General features: G+C 37.8%; 1 protein-coding gene across 8 annotated transcripts in view; it reads right to left on the bottom strand.

Annotated features, from left to right (window-relative positions):
- The window catches only part of dnah14 (dynein axonemal heavy chain 14), a 362,578-nt gene that overhangs the window by 62,740 nt on the left and 276,772 nt on the right, over positions 1–23,066 (bottom strand). For all 8 annotated transcript variants that reach the window (XM_062972594.1, XM_062972581.1, XM_062972591.1 and 5 more), the window contains 10 exons: positions 21,029–21,199; positions 20,064–20,231; positions 18,751–18,840; positions 10,418–10,615; positions 9,394–9,555; positions 8,898–9,086; positions 7,960–8,141; positions 6,609–6,717; positions 4,881–5,006; positions 2,713–2,807 (listed from right to left, as the gene is read on the bottom strand). In XM_062972594.1, the coding sequence (XP_062828664.1) occupies positions 2,713–2,807; positions 4,881–5,006; positions 6,609–6,717; positions 7,960–8,141; positions 8,898–9,086; positions 9,394–9,555; positions 10,418–10,615; positions 18,751–18,840; positions 20,064–20,231; positions 21,029–21,199 (1,490 nt within the window). The remainder of the gene's footprint in view (positions 1–2,712; positions 2,808–4,880; positions 5,007–6,608; positions 6,718–7,959; positions 8,142–8,897; positions 9,087–9,393; positions 9,556–10,417; positions 10,616–18,750; positions 18,841–20,063; positions 20,232–21,028; positions 21,200–23,066) is intronic.

Raw genomic sequence — 23,066 nt, 5'->3', positions numbered from 1 at the left:
TGACTACAGTCTGTACCTTTGGAGCATATGACTTTGTTGGAATTACCTTAACTGAGTGCAATATTTCTGTTCTGTTACTCAGTCCTTGCAATGACTTTATGTTGTCGTTATTTACCTAAGAAAGATTGGATGCTTACCTGTAACCATGTTTCTTCGAGTCGTCATCTGTGAAATCTGCACATATGGTAGAAATCTCACGCATGCGTAGCAGTTCAGAACCTATAACAAGCTCTCTGGCTCTTTAAGCCTACAGCCTGTCTTCCCTAGAGGATATGTAAGAAACAGGTGGGTCTGTAGTCCCAGTTCCTCCACAATGCAGAGGCAGAGTCCTTGAGGCATGACAGTCAGCGGGGAGGCCGGGGGATGTGCAGATTTCACAGATTACGACTCGAAGAAACATGGTTACACGTAAGAACGTAAGAACCAATCTTCCTCCATCGTGTCTTCTGTGAAATCGCACATATGGTAAACTGGCAAGCTACGTACTGTGGTAGGTGGGCATCATGCAAAGGAGTCGTACAAAGGAGGCGTGCCATTTGGAGAGGACGTTGGGTTTGTAGTGGGCAGCGAATGTGAGAGGGGTAGCCCATATTGCAGACGTCTTCGAGCAGTACACCGGTGAGATATGCTACCGAAGAGGCCACCGCCCTTGTGGAGTGGCCTTTAATGGATTATCCTTCCCTTACAGCTGGTAAGACAAGTGGATGATGGACTTCACCCAGCCTGAGATGTGCTGGGCAGAAACAGGAAGGCCCGCAGTATCTGCTCGATATTGCAGAAAAAACCTCGGGGTCTTCCGGATGGATGCTGTTCTGTGTAAATAATAAGCAAAAACTCTACGAACATCGAGGAGATGAAGAGAACATTCCAAGTCTGTAGTCGGATTAGGAAAAAGTGCAGGAAGGATACGTCTTGTGACATATGTAACAATGTGGACACTTTTGGAAGAAAAGCAGGACAACTTCATCTTCATGGAATCTTATGTAAGGCTTATCTGCACGAAGGGTGCATAACTCGCTGGCCCTTCGTGCCATTGTAACTGCAACCAGGAAAGCAGTCTTCCATGACAGATAAACTAAGTCGGCTGAGTGCAGCGGTTCAAAAAGTGGCCTCTGTAATGCAGAGAGGACAAGGTCCAGCTGCCATGCCGGAGGCAGGGGGCTGACTTGCGGGTAAATGTTCATGTAATCTTGTAAGAAAAGCTGCACCAGCAGATTCTGAAAACTGCTACGGAAACTTTCAGGACTTGATCCACCGCACCGTTAGAGGGAGATGGTGAAGGTCCATCTGCCCGGAGTGGGATGGGAGGAGATCCAGCCTGTTGGACAAGTGTATGAACTGCTTGGCAGACACGGCGAGAAGAGGTGCAAACCACGGTTGGCGAGGCCACCATGGGGTGATGAAAATGCAGTCTGGGTCGTCTTCGTCTATCTTTGCCATGACCCTTGTGAGACATAGTGCTGTAGACATACTGGCCTTAAGAATGGGCAAAACAGTCCAAGTCAGGGCCACCAGAAGACAGGAATGGTCAACAGTCCGGATCAATACACAAGGTAAGTTTTTAAGAGAAGAGTAGTCAAAAAACAGTCTGAAGTCTTAATTCAGTAACAGAGAGAGAGGTTCCTAACACTGCCAATGCACAGGCAGAAAAAAGGAACTGTTTCTTATATATTCTCTAGGGAAGACGGGTGGGGCTGTAGGCTTAAAGAGCCAGAGAGCATGTTATAGGTTCCGAACTGCTACGCATGCGTGAGATTTCTACCATAGGTGTGATTTCACAGATGTCACGAAAGAGAAAAATAGGTTTTGGCATATCCTGGGTTTATTTGGTTAAACTCTATCCCTGTTATTGGGAGAGAGCCTTGGAACATGACAGCCTCCCTTTCTCTCTAGATTTTCGGTTGTATGGAGGCTGCCAAATAAAGACTGGCCTATTTCTCAAACTCTGTTGGGTAATGCTTATATACTCCCCATGAATATTGGAGTAAGAACTTCCACTACTGGCATCTGTGTTGGGATGTCCCCTCTTCAGTCAGTCAACCAGCTTGCTGTGGCCCATTCCTGCAAAGGGGAGTTCCTAATACAGTTATCTACATTGACTGTATAATGCAGCTTGCGTTCAGCTTCAAACAATGCATGCTGTGAAAACATAATGCAGTGCATTTTAATCCCTTTGAAATGACTCATGCAAAGTCAGAGGAAAAACCAAGATGATGCTCGTAATGAGCATCAGTGTGTTTCAATGTAAACATATCATAGAGCAAAATCAGGTGTGCAGAATGGAATCCCTGTACAGACACCCAATGTGCACAACTGAGATCTCTGTGGCTGTCAAGCCATACATATTAAGGATCCTGAAACTTATCTGAGGCCAGCTCCTGCAGGGTATGCAGTCACCATCTGAACCTCAAATCAATTCCATAGAATCATCAATGTAATAATCTGCACAGAGAAACCAGTTTCTGCTATTCCAATTTGAAATATTCTGAAGTGGTTAGTGTAGATGTGCCCATGGTCCTGCTTACAGAATCCAACTTCCTTGTGTTTTAATGAAAACATTCTTGACTTCTTTTCCCTCCTAAATTATTTAAAATAATTGTCTAAAATATCTAAATTATTACAGTACTATTAGTGCTGCTAAATTGTAATAAAAAAGGAACAGAGTGACGAGATGGATTTGAATTAAAGTTCATGTAGCAGCAATATTCTTACCTAATTTCTGCAATGTGGCCTTTGTCAAGAGCATCAAGAGCATTAAGGGCTTTCTCCAGGGAAGGCAATACAGTATTGAGCTCTTCTGTTGCTTGCTATATGAATTAGAAATACAAAAGAGAAGCAAGTTTTGACATATAATCTCTATAAAGTCCTCTTTCCTTCCACTTCTTTGTATAGATTGCTAGGAAAGGATATGACTAGTTTTTATTTTCTTTATTTTCCATTACCTGCAATTAAATAGCATATCATCTTCTTCACAGAAACTGCATTCCATTTATTTATTTATTTACAACATTTATACCCCGCCCTTCTCACCCGAGGGGACTCAGAATGGAATCAGAAATGGTATTGGCTTCCACATTCTGTATCAGCTATCTGTATGTATATATATATATATGAGTAATGGTGTCCTCTCCTCCCACTAAACAACAAAAGTACAAGCCCCAGAACCTAGAAATTTGGCAGCATAATCCACCATCCTTGCCCCTAGGTTCCAACAAGAAAAGAAAAATAAAGTCCTAATTAGAGGGAGATGAATAATTGTTTTTAGCCAATTGCTGCCAGTTACAAGGCTAAGCTCTGCCCACTTGGTCTCCTAGCAACCCACTCAGCCCAGGGGACAGGCAGAATTAGGCCTCACTTAGGCCTCTTCCACACTGCCTATAAAATACAGATTATCTGATTTGAACTGGAGTATATGGCAGTGTAGACTCAAGGCCCTTCCACGCAGCTATATAATCCATTTATAATCTTATATTATCTGCTTTGAACTGGATTATCTTGAGTCCACACTGCCATATAATCCACTTCAGTGTGCATTTTATTCAGCTGTGTAGAAGGAGCCTCATTTAACCCAGTTCTAAGCAGACAATATAAGATTATAAATACACAGTAGAGTCTCACTTATCCAACATAAACACTCCGGCAGAACATTGGATAACTGAGTATGTTGGATAATAAAAAGGGATTCAGGAAAAGCCTATTAAACATCACATTCCCTCACGACCCTATCTGCTGCCAAACTGCCGTACATGTCTATGCCAGACATCCTCAGAGATTATGAGATCTGTTTGAAAACAGACAAGTGGGATGTTTATTTCTATCTCACCAATGATATCCAGGATGGGACAACTCTTATCTGTCAGAGGCGACTGTGAATGTTCCACTTGGCCACATTGATTACCATTGAATGCCCTTGCACTTTCAAGGCCTGCCTACTTCCTGCTTCGGAGAGGAATCCTTTGTTGGGAGATGTTAGCTGGCCCTCAGTACATCATGTCTAGAATTCCCTGATTGCTTAGTGCTGTTCTTTAGTTAACTGTCCTGATTTCACAGATTTTTTGAATACTGGGAGCCACATTTTGTTCATTCCAGGCAGGCAGGAACCATCCAGGCTTTGAAGCTACAAGGCTATTCAGTGCCAATTCGAACATTCACACTTGCCTAAAGCAGACAACAGTTCTTTCTTCCACCCTGGTCATTCCACAGATATATAAATCCCACTTCCTTTCATTACAACACATTTCACAACCTCTGAGGATGCCTGCCATACATGCAGGCAAAACATCAGGAGAGAATACATTTGGAACATAACCAGGCAGACCACAGAACTCAGAGCAACCCAATACAAAGAGAAACAAAAATAATAAATACAAAAAACAAAATAAAATAATACAATTAAAAACATAAATAAAAATAATATAATCAAATAATAAAATATAATACATACAAATAATAAAATAAAATAAAAACACAATAATAAAAGAATAAAAAATAAAATAAATACAAATAATACAATAAAAACACTAAAAATAATTAAAAACACTAAAAAATTAATACAATAAAATACTATAATAACAGAAAATAACTAAAAATAATACAAGAAAATAATAAAATATAATAAATAAAAAAGATAAGTTACAATAAAATTAATTTAAAAATACAAATAATGCCAAATAAAAATTCCACAACAATTTTTAACCAATACCATCACCACTTTGCCACATCAATGCGTGGCCGGGCACAGCTAGTTTTATATAAAATGCTCATCTTTTACTCAGTAGGACTGACACAGAGTTGTCAATCAGATTGCGATATTTGTCAAGAAACAACAAATATTCACTATTCTGCAAATAAAATGAAAAAATAATGGAAACATGCTGTACCTGGGCATACTCTTCCACAATACGTGTTTCTGCAGTCATGTTTTCCTCATCCTGTTTAACAATAGTTCGAACTTGTTCTACCATTCCTGCATCTTTGTGAAGCTTTTCCACAAGTTCCTGTATTTCCTGGGGAAACATTCACACATATATCACTGCCAAATCCTTCAAATGCTTCAAATACTGTTTCATTTATATCAATAGTAAATTTGCCTACAGTGTATTATTAATATCAACAGATCTGTTACATCTTTTCGAATTGAAACCTCCCCTCCCACAAAAATCCTACCCTATTCCATTGTTGTAACACAATTATCCCACATTAACTGCCGTAGCAACATCCTGTGGAATCTTAGGGTTTGCACGTTGGGGGGTGGGGTTACAACTCTCAGCCAGATTGCTCTTGGACTCACCAACTTACAAACTCCAGAATTCCATAGGATGTTACCATGACAGTTGAACTAGAATAGCAGCACTATAACTGTGTAGTGTGATACAAATCTTGGTCCCCAGTCTTTAGAAAGAGCATCTAATTATATAAATAAGGGCAGGAAATGCAGATATGCAGATTCTGTTTTAAAAACCCCCACAGCAGATCAAGCATTATTGGATTCAAGCAAGACTGGATCTTGTGACCACTAGATAAAATGGCCACTTGGAACATCTACCCAACTGAGAAATTTTACCACCACAAGAGATAAATATTTGCAAGACAGCCTTAAGGATCATACAAAAACACAGGGGATGATCATGAACAATAAGGTGCCATGGTTACATCCACTGGAGGTGCATCAACTGTGGCATCTAAGTCAGAGCAAGTTTCCAAATGTGGTATAGCTGATTGCAGAAATCTAACCTTGAAGTTACCAGCATGTGTACCATAATCTTTTCTGTGCGATAAACTTCTTTTTTGCACATAAATATGTTTTAAAATGCAACGCTTTGTACAAAAAACTGTTTTTAATCAAGAAAAGGACCCTGCAAAAAACCCTCAGTATTTTCTGCATAGAAAACTTGTTTTCTACAGAAAATACCATTTTATTTTTTAAAATCATAGAATCATAGAGTTGGAAGAGATCATACAAGTCGGCCAGTCTAACTCCCTTTCATGGAGGGAGAGCACAGTCAAAAAACACCCTGACAGAAGGACATCCAATCTCTGTTTAAAAACCTCCAGAGGTGGCATATTCAACTGCCAAACAGCTCTTACCATCAGGAAGTTCTTCTTAATGTTTAGGTGGAATCCTTTATCCTGCAATTTGAATCCATTGCTCCATGTCCTAGTCTCCAGAGTAGCAGAAAACAAGCTGGCTTTCTCACAGTGAAGTTAAGAATAGCCAAGAATCTATTCTTGTCTTTGAAAATGAAATATATTCAGATTTATATCCCAAATAATATTTTCCCATCCCTCCTTTCTCTTGCCTTTACCAGCACATATAAATACAGATACATATGCAAACAAATATTGGAAAAGTGTCAGAATAGCAGGTCAGCTGAATCAGAGCTGAGATGTTACTTATATACTTTAGTGGTTATGTGGTAAAATGGTTTTTATAATACTCATTGCTTTGCCAATAATGTTTACAGTTATTACTGTACTAATGTATTAGCTGGTACCATATACTGTATATCCACACAAAATATAGTTTTATATATTGTGTTTGATAATCCAAGTTCTTAAAGAAATACTGAATATTTTGAAGAACCTATATTAAATTATTTATAATATACCTGTGATTTTTTCTCTATTTGAGGACCAAGAATAAATAACTCCTCTTGCATTTCTGTAATATGTGAGGTTGCTTCCAGAATTTTGGTCAGACCGGAATTATAGCAGGTTCTTTTTTAAAAAATGATAAAAGTAGTTATAATACAGACCAGAAAGTTATAGCTGACAAGAAATATCTACTGTATAACTTGAATTTCAACCTTTTAAGTAAAATGCCTTCCTCTGTTTTTGCTGCAACAGACCAACATGTCTATTCTTTTTGGGAACATGTGACAACAACAGAGTTATAGCAAATAGATGAACGGTAAACACTGAGCTCAAAAGTAGTTACATAAATTTGCTATTCACAAGCTTGCAGACAAGTTATCCTTTGGGAACCTGGCATCAGGGCCAGTTAGTAATTGAAGCCCTTGAAGCCGCCGCTTCGGGCGCAGCCCTTGCTGGGCGCTCTTGCAGCGGCGGCGGCGGCGACCATTGGGTTGCTTGCTATTCTCACGAAATCTCACGGCTGGAGAGCGTGCCGCCGCCGGTAAGTTGGGGGGGGCGTAATTTCGGGGGGGGGGCAGCCCTAGGTTTGCTTACACAGTGAAAAAACCTAGGGCCGCTGCTGCCCGGCATTGATGAACTGATGAAAAATCTCCAAGGATTTGAAACAAGAGTCAAATTTCCCCATGTGATAAAACAAAAACATTTATGTGAGAGAATATATTTATCCATTTCTGTTTCCTCTTTTGTAAAATTGGACAAAAGTTCTACTAAGGTAATGATTTTAGACAGCAGGGAACAATGAATGTTACAAATAAAAAGGGAATTAATGTTGGAAATGCCTTTTACAAGATAATAATATATCTAGCATTGCCAAGGAGAAACTACATTTTTTTTGTTTTTAAAACATGAGCTGCTTCATATAAGTGTTGACTATTTTGATTAGCCGTACCTATCCAAACAACCATTAATGATGGTAAAACTGCACCACCAGAATACTAGGTGAGATGTTTGTGTGAATTACAGAGCTCACAAAATAGCAGGTTGCTTATCTGTATATGGTTTTTTAATTGTCATCTGTGAACTCATAAACATCTCTGTGTTATGGCTATCTTTGTTCCATCTATTTTGCTACAATCTTCCGTACACTGGGACAAATGGAAACTGAGAAAAAGAGAGGGAACATGTGCATCAGAGAAAAGTTGGTGTTACAATCAAAAATTGTTTTGCTTAGCTATAGAATTTTTCAATAGGTTTTGTGCAAGATAACACATATGTGTGAGCCAAAGAGATAACAAAGAAATGTAAATATTTTTGTGAAGCAATGGAATATTAAAATAATTGAAAAATAATAAACATCATTCTTACCTGTCCCTCACAATTTTTTCTTTTGTTGACTGCAATATAGTTGAAAAAGTTTTTATGAATTGCAGGTAACTATTGGGAGTAACGTAGTAGTGTCTTTTAGTTTCTTTCAAGTACTTCTCAATGATCACAGATACATCTTTATGAATGTTAACACATACATCAACAAGCACATTTCTGAAATTCTGGGAAGAAATGCAACAATGAAAATACTGCATTTGTGTATTTGCATTTCTGTTTAAGGACATTTAGTTTCTGGTATTTTAAGTAGTTCTCTGAACTACCTAGCTGCAACTGTTGCTGCACTTATCTGCAACTGTTATTCTAAAAGTTACCCTTTTAAAACCCTAAACTCCATCCCAAAGGAATGGCCCAGAAGTATCTTGTGGTTGGTCACTCTTCCTCTGCAGTTCCCAGTATAAGCAATCCACAAAGGAACTATTTCTGTCACATAATCAAGCCTAGAGCTAGACTGAATTGTAGATTATCTATTTCATCCAGGAATCCCTGGAGCAGTGAGGCCACTGTAATCTGCATATTTTTTTTAAAAAAGGAAATATTTTGAATGCATAAAATCAGTCACAATAATACATCCAAAATTTGAATTTATCCACAAAATCTCTTTAGTTAGAAAAACAATAAAATGTTGTAGTTTTACATCAGAAATGTAAATAATGTGTCAAATAATAATAGTAATAAAAATAAAACTTTATTTATATTCCACCACCATCTCCCAGAAGGGACTTAGAGCGGCTTAGAAAAGCACTACGAGGTTCAGCACACATAAAATACACAATACATAGCATATAAAAAGATGAGAATATAAATTTACACAATGCTTTTACATAAAATGGCACAATGGGTGTAGTCTAGTTCGGAGAAACAACTGAAATGAGACAATCTGTATGCCTTGAAAGTGTAATTCTATAGAAATACCATACCTCATTCCCGAATGTATCATTATAACGAAAGTAACTTTTTGCAACATGGCAAAGGGCTTCTTCAGGCCAGTCTTTATACCAATCAACTGTACAGCAGTTAACAATAGCGGGATATGTCCGGCAACGCTGACGAAATACTATTCCTGCAGGACTTATTGTCAAAACCACATGAAGATTGCAACGTACCCTCTGAAATAAAGACACAATCCTGAATTAAAACAGAAAATATTATATGTTTATATTTACAGTGTTGTGTTTTGGACTTGTTCCTAATTAGAAGTAAGCTCCATCAAAATCAGCGGGACTTTGTTCAAAGGGAGTTTGCAATTGTCTTCCTCTGAGACACAAAGAATGTGACTTACCCAAGGTCAGTCAGTGTCCATGGTTAAATGAGAATTAAAATCCTGGTCTTCAGCAATTGTTCTAGTACATATAATTCAGCCATGCAGACTGACATACAAAAACAGAAAAAACAAGCACACGAAAGACATTCTACCTGTAAGAAGAATGAATATACGTCTTCTATTTTATTGGAGTGTTTACTCTTTTCAGCAGAAGATGTAAGCGGTGTAATAATGTTATCCAACTCATCCTTTTCAAATAAGTCTGCCACCTGTCCTGACTTCAAAATACAACTCAGATCTTCCAAAAATGCCTCCTAAGAAAAAATATATTAATTAATAATCTTCTCATAGTTGGTTAATGTTAAAAAAAACCTAGATCATACAATTACTCCAATACAAAATTAATCATGGCTACATATACTAAAACCCATGGACTTTATTTATATTCACTTTCGGTTGTATTTCCGAGACTGCATTTTTCAAAACCTATGTAACCTGAGTGAAAATAATCTCATTTTAAATATTTTATTTTTTTAATAATGAAAAAATACTGGTTCCCCCAGGAAAGTGCTTTTTTTTGTAGAGAAATAATTTTTTACCAGATTTTAGCGACAATATTTTGGTGCTATGGACATTCTATTCTGTCCTTATTCACTCAGTAGATTTTCATTGTGATTGTGAATGGCATGAAATGAAATTGTGCTAATGTAATATACATCTGCAGAAGGATTACTATTATCTTATTAGAGCTGAGTGACATGGCTATTCCCACGTATTTTCAACCTTTAGTTAGACCAATAGGTATCAACAACTGGGATACATCTACAAGTCTACAACAAGGTATTGTGAGTTAACATGGTCAGGTTGGAAAGCATATATTTTCCCTGTAGCCCAATGACCCAAATGACCTCACTGCTTACAATTCCTTGATATACCAAGAAGCCTGAGATCTCGATAACTGTTACCGTATTAATTCATCACAATTTAGCACTTATGTTCTCTGTTACACTAGTTTATAAGAGTTTTGACAGAACTGCTCTTAAAGTTATCCAAACATTCACTCATGCCAAGGCAATCTAAAAAACTATATGGATTTATTAGGTAGATGAATGAAAATCACAGCTAATGCATAATTAATATGATATGTATATCAGTTTCCACAGTAGAATGACTTGCCTGAATTATTTCAGAATCTGTGATGAGAAAAACTACCCTCTTGCCTTCCAAACCTGCTTGTTTATAGACTTTCTTGAGGTCATCTCTAAAATTTACAAAGCTGTAATTGCATGTAATAGATAACCTGTAGAGGATGCAGTTAGATAAGCAACAGGCTAAGGATGCACAGGTTACTTTCCCATTTCCATCCAGACCAATCTGCAGAAAAACATGGATCATTATTGAGAATAAAATTACTGTAGAGTATAACAAATGAAATCAATATAAATTACAGGACTTGAAAACCTTTTTAGAACAGTGCTGAGAAAAATGTCATTTGTAGGATGCATACTCACAGAAAAAAATGGGGGTGGGTAGGAATTTGTTTATCACCATTTGAAGTCTCCAGGAATGGGAACTTTGCTGTAAACTCCCACAAAAACAAATGAGAAGGCCATAAAGTCACCTTATGTTGTGATTTAAAAATATTGATGGTTATGAAACCACTGTGGGTCCTAAGAGAAGTAGAGAATAAGCTCCTGGGGATCTCTGCGCATGCAGCTGGAGTGAGCAATAACACTCTAATCTCTCCTCCCGAAGAAAATAAGTAATTAAGCCTAAAAGGAAAATTAGGAGAGTCAACAAATTGAGGTGGGAAGATACCTCAAAAGTAAGTGAAGATAAGATTCTCCAGAGAAACGAGAAGGGAAAAAAACATAGAGATAAGCCTTAATAAGGCTTATTAGCTAAAAAATAAGATCTCCAAAGGATCCTCCGCCAACCCAGGCTGACTTGAAGGGAAATAATAAAGCTATTGAGGAACTGAGAAAAATGCTACAAGACAATTTCAAAATAATGAATGAGACTTTGAGTAAAATGGAGGAGAGAATGAGCATTCTTGAAAATAAATTAACAACTACAGAAAAACAATCAAAAGGCAATATGAAAGAAATTGAGAAATTAAAAGAACAATTCACAGAATTGGAAGACAGAAGCAGAAGGGTGAATTTGTGACTGGGAAACTGGCCAGAGAAAGAAAAACAAAAACCAGAAGATTTGAAAGAAGAGACTGTAAAATGGTTATAAAAAATCAAATAGAAGTGTCATCAATGAATATAGATAAATTACACTGAAGCTCAAAAGGAGGAGGCATGTGATCATCCACATCTGCAATGCCAAGGCAAGTGATTATTAGGTTTGCTACTGAATACAAAAAGGAAGAGGTGTTTAGAGATTTAAAGAGGAAGAAATCTCTATATAGAAACAAGCAGATTACAGTGAGACAAGATTTGTCTAAAGAAGGCGTGACTTCCGTTGTGTTGAGATGGTGGTAGGCACGACTCCCTGAAGGCTCTTGGGGAGCCAGCACAACCAGGCGATCATGTAGAGCTGGGCTCCTTCCTAGTAGATCGAAGCTAGAGGGACTGCAAAGCTCAAGGGGTCCCCACAGATGATCCAGAAGATATTCCCTGCTCAAGGGAGGCGTATCACAAGGGTCCGGCAAGAGGCACTTGCCGAGCATAGCAGATCACAGTTGTGCGAATCGGCACGAACAAGTTCTTAGGTTACTGCCAATCCCTGCCCACTTTAAATTTGAAGAATTGAGACGGCAAGCCGAAGATCGATGATAGAAGTGAGTCAAAGTCAAGGAAAAAGATCTGTTTTGGTGGAGAGGGAGGCTTCTACCAGGACTGGAAAATTGGGCATAATTGAGGATAAATCAGAATCAAAACTTTAAAAAAATAAGCTAAATTAGAAGACAAATGGGACTAAAAGACTAAAAGGATTGAAAGGAGACAATGGGAAACTGCATTAATTTAAGTTGTGGATTGTAATTGCATCTAAAGGAAAGCAGCAAGACATTGCGAGGAAGGACTGACCTTGGAACGAGGTCTGTTGTGTCTAGCCTGGATACATCACCCAAACAAAGAAATATACCATAGAGAAACAATGCAGAGGGTCAGAAAGACAGGAAGGGACAAAGAGGAAGGAGGAGCCAAAGAGACGATAGCAAGAGAAGCATCAGAGAATCCATTGGGATGACCGGAACAACATTAGTAACCAGAGAAAAGAAAAACAAGGACAGAGAGTCTGGAAATGGAGAAAAAGAACAATAGAGTAAATAAGCAATGCTAGAGCGTACCCTCCAAGAAGGCCAGAAGAAAGAGAGGACTGAGGGATTTAAAGGGACAGCGCAAAGGGAGAACAGAGGAGAAAGTGTAGGAGCCAATAAATATTAGAAAAGATCTGGTCCAAGAAGAGAAGATGGCGAAGGCGATTGGGATCTGGTGAAGGGAAGAAAAAGTGAATGTGTCCAGGAGAAGGGGAGCAAAGCGAAGGAAAACAACAGTGAGAGGAAATACGGAGGTACAGAGTAGTGGCGCAGTGAAACAAAGGTCAAGAGTCAAGAGGTGAATCAACAGAAGAAAAACGTCAGAGTTAAGAGACGGATTCAAAAGATCAGCAAAGGGGAAAGAGGGAAGAAAACATGAAGGGATTAAGATTAATCAGAGAGAGACCAGAGATAATCTAAAGAGAAGATCAATTCCATAGAGGAATAAGAGGCTATTTCAAAAGTCTTATAAGATGTTAAAAGATAAAGGCAAACTTTAAATCAAAACCAGATAAAGATATCAAAGATCTGAAAAACTTCCCTAGAAGAGCATCCTTGTCAGAAGAGATAATCTTGAGGGATGTAATGAGGGAATTACAAAAAATGCAGGAAAAGCAAGAAAAACAAGACACCTTTCAAAGACAGTTTCAAGAACAGATGCTGGACATGAAGAAAGAGATAAAGGAGGAGCTTGGCAATCTGAAACAGGATATGACTACTTTGCAACAGAATATGAAAAGTTTAAACAAAACAAACTAAATTTGGAGAATTCACAAGATAAATTACAAAAGAAGATAGATAAATTAGAGCTCAAACAAGAAAAGATGGAATGAAAAGAATTAGAATTTCAATTAAGATTCAGAAATATCCAGGAAGAGACAAAAGAAGACCTTAGACAAATAATAACCCAACTAACAGAAGAACTACTACAGTTGGAGGAGGATGAAATGCAGGAAATACTGATAGGGTGTAAAGAGTCACAACAAATTTTGCAAAGAGAAATAAGACGGCAAGAGATGTAATAGTTCATTTCACAACTAAGACAATAAGAGATGAAATTATAAGAAAAAACAGCTCTACTCCAATTTTCTGTAAAGAAAGTAAAATCGCAATTCTGAAAGAATATCCTACTTCAGTTTTGGCTAGAAAAAGAAAGTATATGTTTCCCACAGAAGAACTTAAAAGGTTACAGATAAGGGAATGTACAGAGGGAATAATGGCTACTTACAAAGATGTGAAGTACTGGCTTACTTCGGAAGGCAAAGCCAAAGAATTCTATAAGAAGCTGAGAAAAGAAAGGGAAGATTTTAAACCACCAGGATACAGAGAAACTAAAGAGTCTAAAGAAACAAAAGAGAAGAGGAGACAGCGGATTGAATCACCGGAGAAAGACGATTTGGATGAAGAGCAACTGAAACTAGGCTTGGCAGCTGGACCTACTACCATGAACTTGGACACTGTTGAAGAAGGTTTAGAAGAAGAAGAATACTGATGGAAAGAGAAATTAAATGTTACTTGAATAATGTTAATGGCCTAAATTGCACCAATAAATGGGAAAAATCTTCAATGATTTTAAGAAAGGGAGATATGATGTGATAGCGTTTTAAGAAACCCACATTTCACCAAAACACATGGCCCATTTAGATCAAAAAATCTGGGTAAGGTATTTTATTCATCGGCTTTGGAAAAAAATAGGGGTAGCAGTCTATATAAATAAAAACATTCAGGCGGAATTGGCATTTAAAGATAAGGAAGGGAGAATGATTGGAGCAATGATAACAATAGAAAAATCTAAATTTTTAATTTGTAACATATACACCCCGAATGGCCCAATAACATGTTTTATTAAAAAAAAACCTGAAAGAGCAAATACTAGGACAGGATTTTAACAACTTAATAATTTTTGGAAATTTTAATGGTGCCATAGACAGTAAAAACAACAAAAGCAAAGATTTAAAAAGACAAAAATAAAGGCCACAGGAACACTCCCGATGACATTTATGAGACTGCAACAGGAATTTAATCTACAGGATGCTTGGGAATTGCATCATCTGGGAGAAAAAGATTTTACTTATTATTCAAATAGACACCAAAGTTGGTCCCAAATAGATATGATTTGGACTTCAAACTCCCTAGTAACAAAAATACAGAAAGTAAAAATCCTCCCAAGAATAGATTCAGACCACTGTCCTTTAGAGGTTATTTTTAATCAAACTAAGAAAATGTGGAGATGGAGATTAAATGGAAAACCTTTTAAAGTCGAAAGAAGATATAGATAAAAATAGGAAATTACTGCAAGAATATTTTAAACTTAATGATACCCCAGAAATTGGAACACAGTTGCTATAGGACTCCAGTAAGGCAGCCATGAGAGAGCATTTTATTCAACAGAACACACAAGAAATAAAAAACAAAATCAAAAACTCAATGAGATAACCAAGGAAATAAGTAACTTAGAAAAGGTTTTGAAGCAAAATACAACTGATGTGAAAACTAAAGAAATTGAATTACTAATTAAACAGAGAAATTATATAGAATTGGAAACACAAGCCAAACAATTAAAATTTGTTAAACAACAATACTTTCAAAATGCCAATAAACTGGGAAGGTGATTAGGGAAACAATTGAGGAAAATAAAAGAAACACAATATGTTACGAAAATTAAAATGGGTAATAAAATATACACCACTAACCAAGAAATCTTAAGCCAATTCAATACATATTACAAAAATTATATACAAAATACCAGATAAAGAAAGAAGATATAGTGAAATTTTTAGAACAAACCCTACTAAAAATAACAGATGATCAGAGGGAATTATTAAACAAAGAAATTACAGAGGGAAGAAATAATAAAGGGAATAAGGAAAATAGATTCTAATAAGGCCCCTGGCCCAGATGGCCTAACAGCGGTCTACTATAAAGTCTTTGAAGAAGAACTTGTCCCCCACCTCAAGAAGTTAATGAATCAAATTTTACATGAACATGGAGTGCCAGACTCATGGAAAACAGCAGATATAACTATCATTCATAAGGAAAATCAATACCCAGAGGATGTTAAAAATTATAGACCAATATTGTTGTGAAATATAGATTACAAATTATTTACGAATATATTAGCGGATAGATTAAATATATTTTTAAATGATTGGATTAAAGAGGAGCAAACAGGCTTCCTCCTAAATAGACAAATAAAGAACAACGTAAGAAATATAATTGATAGTATTGAGTACTATGAACCAAATAATAAAAAAACTAGTCCTAATCACGCTCGATGCAGAAAAAGCATTTGATAGCATAAATTGGAATTTCTTCCAAATGTTAGTGAAAAAAATTGATATGGGCTACCAGTTTTTAGATGCAATTAAAGTAATTTATGATCACCAAGAAGCTAAAATCATAATAAATGGCCAAGAATCAAAAGGTTTTAGAATTTGCAAAGGTACAAGACAAGGATGCCCTCTATCTCAACTAATTTTCATAATGATCATAGAAATCCTGTTGAACAAATTAAGAGGTGACATGTGATGTCTCAGAGACCCTAGAGCCATGACCCCGCAGCCATTATAGATCAAACTGAAGAAGATATGGGATTTTTCCCAACTCAGCAAGATTCTGTTCCATTCCAGATGTCCCCTGTTGACAGTTTGGGTCCAAAGCTAATTACAGAAGCCCTTGAATCAGAGCCTGACTCCCCGGACAGTGTTGTGTTTGATAGGAAGTCGTTTCTCAAAACACACCGCTCTGAGAAGGAGACGAAGTGCGCGATTAGCAGAGAGAGAGGATTATAATTAAACCGGTTCTCTTGGAAAGTTTCAGGAAGGTTTACATCTGGCAAGTTGTTGTCATCAGTCCATTTCCCTTGGGAAAATGTGGACTCAGACACCTGGTTCGGAGAGGTTTTTGAAGTCCCATAAAAGTTCTGGGCACAGACTAACTGTCGCGGTGTCAACGTGACAGATGGAAAGTTAACATCGACTCTTGTTCCTGTGTACCTCAGCGGCCTGATGGCACGCTACTCTCGAGTAGACCAGGCATTGTGTCCCGTCTCCCTGCCAAGACTAGACTGTGTTTCAGTTCCACCATGACCAACTTTGCCTTGCCTTGCTTCCTTGCCTTGCCTTGTTTCCCTGCCTTGGACATTGAACTTGGAACTCTCTTGAGTGTCAGGACCCAGGCTGCAGAGCACCAATAACCATGCGCAGAGACCAGAATCTATCTAATATCTTTATTAAAGAAATATATAAAGTCAATAAAAACAAGTGAAGAATATAGTTCAGCAGCAGACCTTTCAGATGAGGTCAAATATAGCCCAGAAATTTGTTGTCCAATATAAGATATTAAAGTCCAAAGTTATAATCCACTTGACCGAAACACACACCTTGCCAAGCAATGGTGTGGGGAATGACAGGGTCTTTAAAGTCCAAGGTAGCTTGACAACAAGGCTGGAAAATAGGCTTGAATCTTGGCTAGATCAAACTTGAAACGAGGCAAACATGAAACATGAACTGAGTCCATAGAAGTCCGTGAAACAAGGCAAGGCTGGAAACTTGATCCGTGAAACAAGGCTAGGTTGGAAACTCGATCCGGGAAACAAGGAACTGGGGTACGAAGTCCACACACGATCTCTCTCCTCAAGCTGAACAATTGACTCCGCAAGGTTCCCCTTGCGGCAAAACCCCTATATAGGGTCTTGTTTTCCCACCAACAGAATACTTTCCCTGGAGAACAAGAAGTGAAACCCAACTCTGTCCAGATGCATGACTCCTTAGAATTTCCCAAGGGAAGCAGACCTAATCAGCTAATTGTCTGGCAGCGATTCTGAGACTCCGGCGATTTGCCTCCCTGACTCCTCTATCTCTATTATAATTGTCCTTTCGGGAAAACGGGGGAGAATTCTGCCCAAGGCTTGTTTGGTTAACTTCCTGAGGACAAACATCCTCCAGGTGGTGAGGCTCCGATTCAAGCTGAACCGGTGGAAATCCCAAGTTTTCCTCCTCATCTGCCACAATAGCACTAGGAACAGGACTACAAGGCCCATGAGACATCACATTGAGAGACCTTGCTTTAGTCCCCACTCAAACTGCCTGGAAGTTTGAGTGTGTTTCGGTTATTGGATTTGAAGACTTGATCTCTAATACTGGACATTAAACTTTATATTACTGGACTAAATTTTACCTTTCCAAAAAGGACTATTGCTGGACTTTATATTCTGCTTATTTTTGTGTGATTCCTTTATTGCTTTAATAAAGATATTAGATTGTTTATTGGCCTCTGTGTTGGTTTCCAGTGCTCACGCAGCTTAGAGGTGTTACATGACAAGAGTTTAAAGGGAACTAAAATAAGAAACCAACACTATAAAATAAGAGCCTTTGCGGATGACTTAATATGTATTGTGGAGGATCCGATAAACAATATAAAGAAATGGATCAGCAAAATAGAGAAATTTGGTGTACTCTTCGGCTTTAGAATTAATAAAAATAAAACGGTAATACTAACTAACTAAAACGTATCTGAAGAGAAACAATTAGAATTGAAAGAAACCTTGGGCCTTCAGATTTCAAATAAAATTAAATATCTGGGACTTATTCTAACAGCAAAACATTTGCAGCTATTGAAAATCCAAAACAGGCATCCTTAGCACTAATAAACACTGCATTTAGCAGTATTCATATACCATCAGTCCCAGTGACAAGAGAAGCTTGTGGTCAGCCCAAATTTCACAAAGTAGAAGACCAAGACATCTTATAAGCACCAGCTTATAATCCATCACTTTACATCAGAGGCAAAAGACTTTCAAGGATCCCAGAGAGATGACTGCAACCAGCAAAATTTCCTTTCGTATTGTATTGTTTTAAGTTATCTTACAATAGTCCCGGGTGGAGTTAGCCCTTTTTCTCCCTGTTTTCAGTAAACTCGTTTTGATTAGCTTTCACCTTGCCTAAAGTGCTTCTGTATGTCAAGAGTCTTGATCTTAATAGAAGGCATACAGATAGCCCCCAAGTAAAGCTAGACACCATAGTTTTCCAAAGGCTCGGGCGTGCCATCACACACACATATATATGGCTGGAGTTACATGTAAAACATATACGTGTTCCAACTTACACAGAAATTCAACTTATGAACAAACCTATAGAATCTCTCTTATTTGTAACTTGGGGACTGCCTGTATATATAATTATCATTGAGATCCTTTGTATAAAGTTAAGTAAAAAAAAAAAAGAAGAGCATATTTTCTTACCATTGTCATGTGAGCACCCTCTTGTCGAAAAATTCTTGCCGCTCTTGTTATATGTTGTACAGCTTCTTTGAAAAATACTATGGCAGTACTCTAAGGAATTAAGGAGAACACATTCAAATGGGTTAGTATATTTTAGATGGTATTTTATACCTTTATTAATCACTTATCATCAATTACACATGGCAGTAATCATAGAGGAACAAGTGGAGGAAATAAATTTAAATGACCATCAACCAAAAGAGTTTATTTTTCTGAATCAAAACACAGTTTCTATGTAGTCTGTTTTTAAAGTTCAAATCAAAATCAGAGTAAAAGAGAAAGAACCTATAACAGAAGATATATATTCCAGTAGAATACTGTGCCATCTCTGTCCCTTTTCTCATATAGACATAATTCTCTTTAGCAGTTGAATCATCTTCTTTTATGCAGTACAGGAGGAGAGGTAATCAGTATAAACCTTTCATGCAGGGATATCAGCACAAAGGAGGACTGCATCCTAAAACAATCTCATTTTTTTAAAAAGTAAACACTGGCTTTTGTCATTCTCTCAGTTTCTAGGCCATATCTCAACTTGTTAGTCTAATTAACTATATTCATAGATATGAAACTGTGAAATGTGAAGAAGTACTTGGTAAGGTAACAAAGCCCTTTACTTGTCAAAAGAGATGGGATCAATAGCTGAAAAAACCCAGCTGTAGCAGAAAACCGAGGAAATGAAGGAAAACTGCAAGCAGAAACACAAAGGTGCTACAAAGATTTTTTTACCAGAACAAAACAAATCACAATCTCCATCACCATTGTGACCCCTTCAAGATTTTCTTATAACATTTCTCCTTCTGAAAAGCAGGAAACTATTATTCTGAGTTTAAAAGACAGGTTGCACAGGGAGTGGACTTCAAGGACTTTTAAAAGCTTGTGGTACTCTCAAGAAAAGACAGAAGGGAACTAGAAGGAAAAGTAAAGACAAAAATCCATGTCTTCTCATTGATATCTACTACCAAGAGATTAACAATGCTCATTCTTCTATTAATTTGAATTTGGATGATAAAGTGTGTGACTATAAATACAATTAGGATCAGGTTTATTTGGAGTAGGTGTGGTACTAACAGGGTGATTCCAAGGAAGAATACTGAAAATTACAGCTGAAGTATTTTGCTGATGTCGACAAGCCCATTGTGGCTTTCTGAAACTATGTCTTCCCAATCCTATATTGAACTCTAACTACCACATTTATATGTGCTGGTACTTTGTATTTAAGCTGAACATACACAAATTTTAATTTCGCAAAGCCTAATTTAGAATTTGTGGGTTACCTGAGGCTTTAGAGACTGCATTCTCAAGTAGGATTCTTCTAGTAACAAAAGAAGACGCTTCTGGCTGGTAATGTTTCTATAGATTCTCTTCTCCACAGGTGTATTTGGTTCCAAAAAATCCACAAAAATAGGTGAATCGTCCATCATTTTTTCCTTTGTCCAAGAAATCTATAAACATAACTTAATTAATTTTATAGTAACTGAGGGCAATTTCACACTTTCTATAATATTTGTACAGCTATACTGATTCCAGATTTGCTATTTTCTGGTGTGATATTTCAATTATTCTATATTCAGTTGTCTGTCCAGAAGGCTTCCTTCTGAGTAAGCAGCATATATATATATAAGATAAGCAAAATTTTAACATCCACTCTTTCCACGTTCAGCACGTTCTCATCCATTTTGCACTCATGTTTCTCCGAGTAACCTTTCTAGATCTCCAACCTCTTTTACCTCTTTATGTGCTCTGGGATAGGATTTCATGTCATATTTTCTTGTTTGGTATTGGGGAATCATGTTTAGGATACTGTTCTTTGTTTAAGTTCTATGGATTTTTGGCTTTACTTTCAGTATTGGACTCTGCTGTTTGCTGTATCAAGAATATTTTGACTGTAACCTATATTTTTGAATGATTTTGAAGCCAGTATTTGGGATGTACTTTTGCTTTTGCCTTTTATGTATACCTTGGAAATACTTTGCTATTTTGTACGTTGGAATGGACCATTGAACTAGAATTTTTCTATAGAACGTTCTTTTCTTTAATAAACTTTAAATCAGTTGATTGATTCGTTGGCTGAGCTATATTTGGACTAACTAGCTCTTCATTTTGGGTAAAAAGGTTTCACAGAGGTGGCTAGGCTGCAACTCTCTCTCTCTCTCTCTCTCTCTCTCTCTCACACACACACACACACACACACACACACACACACACACACATATACATGCATATACTTAAATAGACTTACTTTAAAATAATTATTGAGCTCATTTGAAAGAAATTGGTAAAAAATCTCTTTGTCTGCAGAATCAATCAGGCGATCATGAAAAACCCGGGTTGATTCATGCACAAAAAGCAACGCCGTTGTTTCTTTTGATACAATCACAGACGGATGTGCTTGGAGCAATCCTGGAAGCAGCTGTTATAAATAACAAGGAAAATTAATGCTCTGGACCAAAAGAGTGCCATCTTAATACATGGGCATGTGCCTGTGGGGCCCCAAGAACAGGGGCTCCATGCTAACCTATGTACATGCTGTGCATTTGTGTCTCCCCAGGGATATAGGGCGGCCTATAAATAAAGTTTTATATTATTATTATTATTATTATTATTATTATTATTATTATTATTATTATCTCTGTCAGTATGATTTACTAACTGAGTACTATGTTTATGTTGAAATTTATATTTGTCATGTTCATGCCTCATGTTATATTGTCCAAACATCTGTATTGATTCATCTTTTCTGTAGAGCATTTTTAAATGTCAAAACACTGGTTTTGTTGGAGTTACCAATAAATATAAATCTTGGACCTTTGCTTGGCCACTGTGATGGGCTGGATGAGGGCTAACAAGCTAAAGCTTCATCCAGACAAGACAGAGGTCCTCCTGGTCAGTTGGGAGGCCGATCGGGGCATTGGGTGGCAACTTGTGCTCAATGGGGTTACACTCTGAGGACACAGGTCTGCAGTCTAGGGTTCCTCCTGGACTCAATGCTGACGCTTGATGCTCAGGTATCGGTAGTAGCCGGAAGGACCTTTGCACAGTTAAAACTTGTGCACCAGCTGCGACCGTAAATCGAGAAGCCTGACTTGGCTATCATGGTCCATGCCTTAGTTACATTGAGGTTGGATTACTGTAACACACTCTGTGTGGGACTGCCTTTGAAGATGGTCCAGAAACTACAACTGGTGCAAAGGTTGGCAGCCGGATTGCTAACTGGAACTAATTATAGGGAGCAAACGACACCCCTATTAAAATAGCTTCACTGGCTGCCGATAAGTTTCCAGTCCCAATTCAAAGTGCAGGTCATCACCTAAAAAGCCCTAAACAGTTCGGGTCCTGCCTATCTTTATGACCGCATCCTCCCATGTAACTGCACAAGTGTTACGATCTGCCGGGGAGACCCTCCTCATGGTCCCGCCACGATCACAAGCGTGGTTGGTGGGGACAAGTAAGAGGGCTTTTTCGGTGTCCCCCCCCCCCCCCCCGTCTTTGAAATGCTCTCCCCAGGGAAATTAGGCAGGCCTTCACACTCTCCTCCTTCCAGAGATAATTGAAGACTTTAGACAAGCCTTTGAGAATGCCTAGCCCAATGGTCCACAATTTAATGATACAGCACTGACCTTTTATCTCATGCCCTTGTTCCTTAGCTAAAACTTGCACTATCCCTTCCACTTCTTGTTCACACTGGGCTATGTTTTTATGACACTTATCACCATAGGTTGTTGGGTGCTGTTCTGAGCTTTAAATTGTTGTTTTTTATGATATTGGTTTTATTTTCTATTGTACTGTGTGTTTATTTTTGCGTCATTTTAGGCACTTTGTGTCATGTGTAAGCCGCCCCAAATCCCTTCAAGGAGATGGAGGCGGGATACAAAATTAAAGTTATTATTATTATTATTATTATTATTATTATTATTATTTCATCAATAATTTACATTTTTATTCCTGTGCATGGTTGCGTACACAGGGCCTTGTGCACTGCTTTTTGTTGGAAATATGGTGGTTAAGCCATGAGCAAGAAAAAAATAATTCCTCCAAACATGTGTCAGCTAGCTCAGTCACTGAGGGGTTAATTGCTCAGTGGAGAGGCTAGACTGAGAACGACATGTCTGGCTGGGTCACAGTGAGAAGCCTAGAGGTCATTTGGCAAAGGAGGAGCCAATGGTCTATGTTATATAAGATGGAAGGTATACTACTTTGTTCTCTTTCTGAACTCTCTCTTGATCGTGTGAAATAGCTGTGCTGTAAGATAATGATGCTGGGGAAAGTGGAAGGGAAAA

Source organism: Anolis carolinensis, chromosome 1 (genome assembly GCF_035594765.1).
Source record: "Anolis carolinensis isolate JA03-04 chromosome 1, rAnoCar3.1.pri, whole genome shotgun sequence".
In the NCBI taxonomy this organism is placed as follows: domain Eukaryota; kingdom Metazoa; phylum Chordata; class Lepidosauria; order Squamata; family Dactyloidae; genus Anolis; species Anolis carolinensis.
This window is presented reverse-complemented; position numbering and strand designations above follow the sequence as displayed.